The sequence below is a fragment of the Chlamydomonas reinhardtii genome, chromosome 15 (assembly GCF_000002595.2).
Source record: "Chlamydomonas reinhardtii strain CC-503 cw92 mt+ chromosome 15, whole genome shotgun sequence".
Classification (NCBI taxonomy): domain Eukaryota; kingdom Viridiplantae; phylum Chlorophyta; class Chlorophyceae; order Chlamydomonadales; family Chlamydomonadaceae; genus Chlamydomonas; species Chlamydomonas reinhardtii.
Window position 1 is genome coordinate 847,805 of NC_057018.1, and position 9,652 is coordinate 857,456.

Below are 9,652 nucleotides of genomic sequence, written 5' to 3' on the forward strand. Positions count from 1 at the left end.
CAGCCCGGGAGGGGAGGGAGGGAGGGAGGGAGGGAGAGGAGAGGAGAGGCTGTCAGGGCACTGGGTGGTAGGCCCTGGCGCGGCACCGGCAGGGGTCGGGCACCAGAGGAGGGGTTTCGCACGTGTGCGAAGCGGCAGGCTGAGCATGTGGCATGCTACGCTGTGCAACACAGGCATTACACGCGCTCGGCCGGCCAAAAGCGCCACCCGCGTCCGCAAAAGCTGCTTTTGTGGATCCGCGTTCGCACCTTGACGCGCAACAGCTCCACATGCTTGGCCATTTTGCCCTCAAGGGAGGCCGCCTGGCGCCCGAAAAACGCGTCCTCGTCATCCTCGGGTTGGGGGAGCGGGAGACTGGATGGGAGGTGCAGTTAGGTTAGGGGGGAGGAGACACCCCCCCCAACGGGTATTTAACATGCATGGAACCCCCCAACGGGTACAACAGGAGGGGGAGAGTCGTGGGCGGGTAGGGGGGGGGAGACACACGCCTTCAAAAGGTACAACAGGAGGGGGAGATGGATTAGCTGCGTTTCCACGCGTGGCCCTTCCCACCCCCCACCCCCCCCCCCCCCCACACACACACACAAAAAAAAGTATTATCGCTTGCAACGATCGCCTCTGCCTGTGCTCCACTAGTTTGGCTTGGATTCACTTAGTTTGGGCTGGTATTTACAACCCCCAGCTCCCTCCCCCCGGCCGCACACACAAAAAGACACACGCCCCTTCCTCTTCCCCCCACCCCCCACCCACCCCCCCCCCACACACACGCGCCACACACACAAATGCGCTCCCACAGGGTGACACGCAGCAGTGGGCGCTGCACGCGGCCACACTGCAGAAGTTCCAGTCGGTGGAGGAGGAGCACCTCAGCTGCGAGGAAGCAGAGGTGGTTAGGGGCGGGTGGTTAGGAGTCGGTGGTTGGGTGGTGGTTTGGGTGTGTGTGGTTGGGGTTTTGGGTTGGGGTGGGGTGGGTTGGGGTTGGGGGTGCGGCAATGGTAACAGTTGGGGGGGCTTCAGGCTGGTTTTGGGTTCCGGACCAATGAAGCTTGTGGCAACTTTGGCTGGCGAGGCCATGGGGGTTAGGTGGGAGGGGTGGCTGGTGTGATGTTGCCATAGGCCCTCCCCTCATCAATGACTACATCACCACGCATCCACACACCACACATCCATACACCCACACACCCCGAGCGTGATGAATGCGCGTCAGCAAACTTCCAGCCAGCCAGCAACTTGTCGGTACAGTAACTCTGGCATTTGACCAGCCGCGTACGCACTCCTGCCCTGTCGTTGCAAGTTGTTTGCCATCTGCTGGGGTCTGGGCATCAGCTGCATCCCACAGGACTCCACCAACCTGCCTAAACACTGTCCCATCGCACACCCACACACCCGCACAACCACACAACCCATGCCCGCCCATGCTCTCCCCCCCCACCACCACCACCACACAGGTGATTGAGCCGCTGCGTGCCGTCATGAGCCAAGGCGAGATGGCGAAGCTGGGTGAGTGTGTGGATGTGGGTGTGGGTGTGGGTGTGGGTGTGGGTGTGGGTGTGGGTGTGGGTGTGGGTGTGGGTGTGGGTGTGGGTGTGGGTGTGGGTGTGGGTGTGGGTGTGGGTGTGGGTGGCAGTGGGTGGGTGGGTGGGTGGGTGGGCATGGGCGTGCGGAGGTGGGTGGAGTGAATGGACGGCACCTCACTCCTCAACCCTCCCTCACCCACCCCCTTATGCCCCACCCAGTAACCCCCCCTACTCCCACCCAGTGCTCGTATCTTGTAGATGCCCTAAGGCACCCGGCATCTACACCTGCGTAGATGACCCTGACCGCGGCATCTACACTTGAGCCCTCAAGCCCCCCAAAACGTCTACGCTTCCCCCATTTTTGCGCCAAAACCGGCCAAAAACGTCTACACCTGCGTAGATGCGCGGCACCCAAACCCAAAATTCGGCGGATTTTGGGCACATTTCTACAGTGTAGATGGAAGATACGAGCACTGCCGAGTCCCAAGCGGGTCCCACTCGCGCACGGCCCTGCGGGCCGGTCGTGTACCCAGCCCAATACCTTTCCTATAGCATCTAATACCACATATTAGGTCATTAGAGTAACCCGGGGGCATTGAATCGAGCCGGGGCCGACCTCGAGCATCCAAATGTCGCGTTCGCCAGGACACGCCATACCAGGCCAGACAGTAGCCTAACTACACCTATGCATACATTTGTGTTGACGGCAATCGGTAAAGCCCGAAAACAACGCCTATGTAGGATGTTGGCTTCGGTCAATTTCGCGACTTGAGCCTCGACGAGCACGTTTTAGGCTGCTGTCAACCGCTATTGCTCCAACAGATTGCATGTAACATATACATTAAGTGGCGGAGTCTGTATCCCGCTCTGCATTTTTCTCGGGGCGACGTCTCCTGGCCTCCTCGGGTTTGGCTGGGGAAACGCACCCCCCGGACGGCACGCGGTGAAAACCCCCTGGCAGATTGTCCTTCAAGCATCAGACGTGGCGGCTTCCATGAAGGACAATCTGCCAAGGGGTTTTGGTGCCGTCGCGTGGGCGCCTCCCTGGGGACACGCTTTTTCCTGGAGTGGGACCCGCTTGACTGCTCCCACCCACCCCACCCCAAAACACCAAACCCAAACCCAAACCCCCAACCCCACCTACAGGCCGGCAGTGGTCCTCAGCCTGGGCCAACGCGCCCACACACCCGCACCCGCGCGGCCCCAGTGCCGCCCCTGGTGCAGCCCTGCTGCACCCACTGGTGGGGGTGGTGGACCGGCTGCGGGACGCAGTGGTGGAGCGGTGAGGAAGGAAGGACTGAGGACTGAGTGGTGAGTGAGGAAGGACTGCTGAGGACTGACTGGAGTGGTGAGGAAGGATTGATGAGGACTGACTTGAGCAATGAGGAAGGGCTAAGGACTGAGGACGGATGGGGAGCTTCTGCCTGGTGGTTGTGTTGGTGGCTGGTGGTTGTGTTGGGTAGTGGATGGATATGCATAGCGGAAAGAGGCTGAAAGCTAGCAGCAATCAGCAGCCAACAGTAGTGGCCAGAAGCTGTTGCTGTTACTGCTGCAGCTTCCCAAGCTCCACACATGCAACGAACAGCCTGATACTTTCAAATTAGCAGCTGGCAATGGGGTAACGTGAGTCGAGCTTGCTGGAAGCATGGAGGGCTTAGTGGAGGCACTCTGTTACACCCATAGTTAACAATCACTTCAAGGTATTGCCATTGCCACATGTGTCCATCTTCAATTACAGTTCTTCATGGTATGCATTGGGCATGGGCAATTTTTGCAGTTTGGGCTAGCCTGCATCCACACACTGTGGCAAACAACATAAGCTTGGTCCAGCTGCAGCTTCTATTGTATGTACAGCACAGCCAAAATAAATGCATGCAAGCCAGTTCCTGTTCTTAAACCAAATGATATCCATTACCTTCCCCTATCAACAGTCATTGCATGTGGTTGCACCACTCCACCAACCTCAGTCCGTTCAAGCCAGCACAATGCCATGCACCTCATTGGGTGTCATCACTGTTGCAGCAGGCCGTGTGAAATCAGCCACTCCACTGTTGCAGTGTTGCCACTGTGGAATACTCGCTGCTGCTGTCCTGCATTCAGCAGGGCCTGTAGGCAGACAGGCGGGCCAGTGGAAACACCGTGTGAGGAAAGGTTGTGAGGGCATCAGCAAGCATGCATCATGGTTTGGCCAAGCCCAGCAACACACTGTGGCAAGTATATAGTGGCAAGTATAGTGGCCAGCTGCCAGATCCCCTGCCCTCCTGCAACACAAAGTGACCCCGGCATGCAAATGCATGGCCCGCTGTCCCACCTCTACTCACCTGTAGTGCACGGCCACCACCATCGGCCCCCAGCTCCGCTGCCGCCCACTCCAGCGCCTCAACGCTGCCCCCCATGGCCACAGCCTCTAGGTCCACAGTAGCGCCTCGTGAACGCAGTGCTTGCAGCACCGCCAGGCTCACGCCTCGTTCTGCCGCATTGCGGAACGCACACGACCAGTGCTTCTGTGACCTCTCCTCCTTCTCCTCCACTCGTGCCTCCTGGGCCCTCGGCCCCACGCCGCCGGCATCCGCCTCCTCACCATCCATGGAGTCCACCACCACCTCCGAGAGGAAGAGGAGCGTGGCGTCAGAGGCGCCCAGTTGCGCCTCACGCTCCGCCTGCAGTGCGGTGAACTGGAAGCCGCGGCCGTGCAGGAAGCGCATCACCAGCGGCTCACTGGTCCCAGCACCAAACACGCAGTCCTTCAGCAGCGCTGCTGCGGAAACCCCGTCCACCTGCCCGCACTCGTCCCACATGTATGCCAGCTCCTCGGGCCGCCCTGCGCTTGCCGCATAACGAGACAGCACAGGTGTTGCCATTGACACGCCGATGCTGTGCAGGTACTGCAGCCGCGCCAAGCAGTCGGGCCGTTCAAACAGCACTCCCCAAAGCTCGTGCTCGTCGCCCACACTGGCTGCCACCGCAGCCGCCGCGTCCGGCCCCCAGGCCGAGCGAAGGAACTCCACCTTGGCAGCCCAGTCCGGCGTGGGGCTGGCGGCCGCCGCCATCAGCAGCCGGTTCTGCTGCCGCTCGGGCCAGTCCGTGATTCCCCCCACATTTCCCGCGGCTGCACCCAGCCCCAGCCCCAGCCCCTCCTGCTGCTGCTGCTGCTGGTGGTGCCCTGCGTGCCCTGCTGCTGCCGGCCCTCCACTCCAGCGCCTCAGTGTGTCATAGTGCCGCTGCAGCACCTCCAGCGGGCAGCCCAGCGTGATGGCCACCAGCAGCCGGAACGCCTCATGGCGGCGGCTGGCATCCCCTGGTGGCGCCGGGCCCTGCTGGCCCGGCTGCCCCTCTTGACCCTGCTGGCCCTGTTGACCCTGTTGACCATGTTGACCCTGTCCTGGCTGGGCCGGCGCCAGCTCGGCCTGCACCTGCGGCAGCAGCAGCTCCATAACCTTCACCTGGCCGTACTCGGCAGCCAGCACCACGTGCCGAGCCTTGGGCCGGAAGCCGTGCGTGTCCTGCATCCACTGCAGGACGTGCAGCTGCCCGCCAGCGCAGGCGCCGCGGACCGCGACAGCGTAGTAGGCAGCGCGGGCGCCCCGCTCCGCCTTCTTGAGCAGCAACTGCAGCACCTGCAGGTGGCCGCCCTGTCCCGCGGCCTCCACAGCCGAGGTGGCCTCCCGGAAACAGCCCTCGCTCAGCAGCCGCTCGCAGCCCTCCAGGTTGCCCGCTGCGGCGGCCGCCGTCAGCACCTCTGGGATTAGCGAGCAGCCGCACTGCGCCAGGGCCGCGTCCAGGCTGGGCGCGTGGCCCGAGGACGCGGCCAGGCACAGCAGCCGCCGCCGCTGGGGAAGGCTAAGCGAGCGCCAGGGCTCGGGACGGTCCCAGTGCGCCACAAAGGCGTGCCCAGGCCAAGGCTGCTGAGCCCGATGGGGCTCGCTGGGATCTGCTCGCTTCTGACCCAGCTTGATAACGCAATATTGGTCACGCAGCGCCGCTGCGGTGTCGCTGTCGACAAGGCGCAGACCTGTCGCTACTTCGTTTGGATGCAAACATGGAGCCTCAGCGACTCTCCGGACAAGGTCCGGCGTAAGGCGCTTCCATTCGTTGTTTTGTTGGTCTTCTACGGAGCCCATGTTGGCTGAAGACGAGACAGTGGCGGAAGTAGTTACGAGATGCTTAGTTCTGTGTTGACCGGTATGATAATATGACGCGTTGAGCAAGCTAGAAGTGCAAAATTGCCATGGCAAAGGTATCGGGACACATTACGAGCCCGAAACCATAGGGGCCCATGCAGAACGTCTGTGTTTTATCGGGAATGTATCACTCTCGGTATTCTCTGTAACAACGTACACATATGAGTTTGCCAGTCACGTCGTCACACATACGCACAGACTCAAGCGCCGAAACCGATGCCAACCGCTGCGCGTACCCCAAGGTGGCAGGCGGTGGCACGGGCGGTGGGGGGGCCCTGCCTGTCATATGCCCCCTTGCACTCAAGCTCGCAAGGCGCATGCCGTGCCATACACCGTGCCATATGTTTTGGAACACGCGGTTAGCCATGGTGTGAAAATTATTGAGGGGCGAATTCGTGTAAGAACGATTGCCCGAGCGTACGTGCGGAAACACCTACAGCTTCGCAGTAGTACCCCGGCCGGGGCTTGCCCCTCCCCCTCAGGCGCCCTTGCCTTGTCCTGAACCCCCGCATTAAACACCATGAAACCTGTGCTGCACAGGCGACCTGCCGGAGTCATGTAAGCCCCGTGTGCGTTGTGCCTAGGGTGCGTGCCTGCGTGGGCGGGGAGCCCAGCGCCTCTACGTAGTAAAGAGTTAGGCTACTTGACACGCACTACCCGACGGCGTTGCAGGCGGCACGCCCCTGGGGTCCAGAGCAGGGTGTTCGTTCTCCACGTCACTGGGTCGTGAACTGCGTCAGCAGGTCTCTTGTAACCAATGCAATCTACCCGCCCTATCTATCTTGCGCGGGCGGGCTGCTGGCCACCGCGGGTAGAAGCGGACCGTACGGTCCACGCGTGGCATGCTCTGTTTGCTCCACTCACGCGCTCGGCCACCAGGATGACGGAGCGAGGATGCGCGCAGTGCCGGAAGGCGTTGACCCCTCCACGCACGAGGCTCCGCAAGTCCGCAATCCGCATGCGTCAATGGCGCACGCACGGCACACGTGCTTGCTACGGTGTCGCCCAGAGGGCGCTGGACGCCAGGGGACACCGCCGGTGGGAGTCGGGGGAGCCCTGGGCATGACACGCCCCGTGCCGTGGACGGAGGGGAGTGAGTGAGTGTCCCCTCCCCCCCAGTGTCATTCCTCAGGGCCTCAGGGAAAATGCTGCGGACATGGGGAGGGAGGGACGAGGGGCAACCCCTGCCTGGAAGGGAGGCAGCACCAATCCAGGGCATGGCGGCGCGGGCCATGCGAGAGGACCGCCATGGTGCAAATAGACTGAAGGGGCGGTAGGACAGGAAAGCAGGGGCATACGTAATGTCGCATTCATTAAAGAACGCTGCCAAGCAAGTAAGGCACCTCAGCTTTGGGGAACACGCCGGGCGGATTCATGCAGCAGGTTCGCGTACACGACCGAAGTAAGAGGGAGGCTGCCGCCAAGGCCGCCAGCTGTCGGGTGACCCGGCAGGAGGCGGCTGTTCCAGGGTTTCGGTTGTCCCGGCTGCTTTTGTGGCGCACAAAAACAAGCGCGAAGCTCAAGCTGGCTGTGTTCCAGACTGATTTATTTGCTTGGGTTTTGCGGTGTCGAGGACGCATCACAGCCTACGGTAGTTGTGGGCTGGTCCACGCCCCTCCCCTGTCCACGCCAGCCCCTGCCGCAACAGCCGTCTTCACCCGCTGCGTGTCCCAAGCTTTGGACCATCGATTGCCGCAATGCTTGGCGCGCCGTTATCGTGTCCAAGGTACAAGTAACTGCGGTCGCTGCTCACACTTTTGTTCTCCTTGCTGGCCTCAATGACGTCATGGTCTTGACTTCCACATTGCGCGTTTAAGCTCATCTGTGTCGACGGCTTATGTCTTGCAGCACGGGCATGGACTGCGGCGGTGATTTGAGCACGTGTCGCCGACTCAGCAGCAAGCGCTGCCGCCCGCGCTTGCGGGGGCGATGGTGGGGTCCGGCCCAACGCCGCCGGAGGGTGCGCGGCATGTGTCCGTGATGTGGGCGGGGTCGAGAGGGGCCATGCAGCGGAATTAGCTTGGAGTCCGGCCCGGCGTCGCCGAAGGGTGCGCAGTGTGTGTCCGTGGGGTGGGCGGGGGCGGTGGTGGACAGGTCGAATGAGCGGAATTAGCTTGGAGTCCAGCCCGGCGTCGCCGGAGGGTGCGCGGCGTGTGTCCGTGAGGTGGGCGGGGGCGGCGGTGGACAGGTCGATTGAGCGGAATTAGCTCAGTTGGGAGAGCGTTAGACTGAAGATCTAAAGGTCGCTAGTTCGATCCTGGCATTTCGCACGCTAATGTAGCGTCCCGTAACCAGCCCCGCGAGGGGAGTGAACTACCCGGACATCCGGGAGAATTTTGGCCCCGCGGGTGATCTGGCGCGAGTTGCGGCATTTGCACGTGCTGCAGCGGATGCGACTGCTGCAGGTATGCGATGATGGGCCAGTGGAAGAGGCAGATAATCTCACGGCGGTTTGGAACATGACAGTAGGCGAAGGTGATCATAGGTTTGCGAGGGGAAAAGGCGGAGCAGAAACTTGGTTGCAATACTCCACACTCGCAAACCTAGCAGTCGAGCACACTACAGTATACGTGCTACGGTTGGTGTTGGGTCTGCTCTGTAGCAGTGTGCCGCCATTTTCCACCCCCAAATGCGTCATGACTTGCAGGCCTCGGAAAGAATAGCGACGTTGGCACCAAGTTGTGCAGCCATGCACTCTGGCACCCATCCCGATTGCACACGTTCCGCCGTCTACCGGTGATTCATTTGACAGGGACCTCCAATTCATGAGTTTTGACCGCAATGTTGCTTCAATGCAGACTGTAACAAGCGCTTCCTTAGCGGCGGCGGCGAGCTTGAGCTTACGACGGCGGACGGCTTTGCCCGAACGTTACATATTTCTACTAGGATGCACATTGCAACATTTAATATGCAGATTGTCCATGCATGAACACAAAACGACTTTGGATTGTTGTGGATCCGACTGTGGCAGGTTGCCCGCAACGGACCTTCGCTTAAATCAAAGGCTCATAATGAGATCAAGCTACAGCTTCATCAATTTAGATCTTATCATGGGAGAATCACCGCAGAGTTACCGGTACTCTTGTCAACCATAGGCATAGGTGAAGGTCGCAACCGCTTCCTCTCGTCAGTGTACAATGATGTCTTTGTAACAACGACAGTTTGATGGTTATGAGCAATCATTCATCGTCTACTGAGGCCCAAAACAATCGAGGAAGGACGACGTCGGGATGTGTGCACACAGGTGCACATACCATGTAGGGTTGGATTGCTCCACGGCCCTTGCCAAGTAACCCAGTCCCGCGGCTTGAACAGCCACTCGCACCACACCCAAAACTCTCACAGTTACGCCCCAACAGCTACAGTCACTGCTGCAGCGAAGGCCAAACAGGTGCGGCCTCGGAAGTTGGCTAAGCCGCCTAGACCTGGCCGCCTGGCCGGGCGCCCGGCCGCCCGTGTTGAGAGTGCAGTAGTTGCCGACTGAGGCTGCAGTAATCAGGGCTCCTATCTTAATGTCTCCAGACATTAATTCAGGGGGGGGTAAGGATGCCGCAGACATACCCCACCCTTCAAATCGAAAGAGCTTGACGAGAGCGTTCAGGATCTGCTTTCAGAATTTTGATCAGGGTAGTAATTGCGGAGATATGGGCCCCCAAAGCTCAGGGTCGGTCGTCGGTCCCCGGGGTCCCCAAGGTTTCGTCACGGTGTGCCGGAAACTTTCGTCTGGGCCTCATAAGACAGCAGGGCAAGCCCAGACCGTTGCCCAAAGCATGTAATGGATGCTTTTAATGGCTGGCAAACGTCAGGAGCCTACCAGTAGACGAAGGGCTACCGCCCGTCAACACATGTCGGGTTGGGATGTTGGGGTGCGACATGTCTCGCCTGACCAGAACGTGCCACAAGTCGCGGACCGGTGCTTGCGCGCCGGAGGAAAACGCATTTGTATGCCCCATG

The 9,652-nt window shown here is 60.6% G+C and overlaps 2 protein-coding genes across 2 annotated transcripts in view; one reads left to right on the plus strand and one right to left on the minus strand.

Annotated features, from left to right (window-relative positions):
* Nucleotides 1-3,122, plus strand: part of CHLRE_15g639552v5 (uncharacterized protein) — a 4,392-nt gene extending 1,270 nt beyond the window's left edge. Inside the window, exons 3-5 of the mRNA XM_043070621.1 lie at nucleotides 797-886; nucleotides 1,449-1,500; nucleotides 2,664-3,122. Of these exons, the coding sequence (XP_042916470.1) occupies nucleotides 797-886; nucleotides 1,449-1,500; nucleotides 2,664-2,803 (282 nt within the window). The 3' untranslated portion in view covers nucleotides 2,804-3,122. The remainder of the gene's footprint in view (nucleotides 1-796; nucleotides 887-1,448; nucleotides 1,501-2,663) is intronic.
* Nucleotides 3,123-3,176: 54 nt separating this feature from the next.
* On the minus strand, nucleotides 3,177-5,810 carry CHLRE_15g639500v5 (uncharacterized protein). The gene is made up of 2 exons (XM_043070616.1): nucleotides 3,839-5,810; nucleotides 3,177-3,623 (listed from the first exon to the last, which is right to left on the minus strand). The coding sequence occupies exons 1-2, from the start codon at nucleotides 5,636-5,638 to the stop codon at nucleotides 3,528-3,530; spliced, it is 1,896 nt and encodes a 631-aa protein (XP_042916471.1). The 5' UTR covers nucleotides 5,639-5,810; the 3' UTR covers nucleotides 3,177-3,527.
* Between the last annotated feature and the right edge of the window lie 3,842 nt (nucleotides 5,811-9,652).

Bases quoted from the DNA above. Each gene is read 5' to 3' on its own strand.
- CHLRE_15g639500v5 (XM_043070616.1), bottom strand. From the start codon at position 5,638: ATGGGCTCCGTAGAAGACCAACAAAACAACGAATGGAAGCGCCTTACG. The intron at 3,624-3,838 runs GTGAGTAGAGGT...GTCTGCCTACAG, and splicing joins GTGGTGGCCGTGCACTACAG to GCCCTGCTGAATGCAGGACA.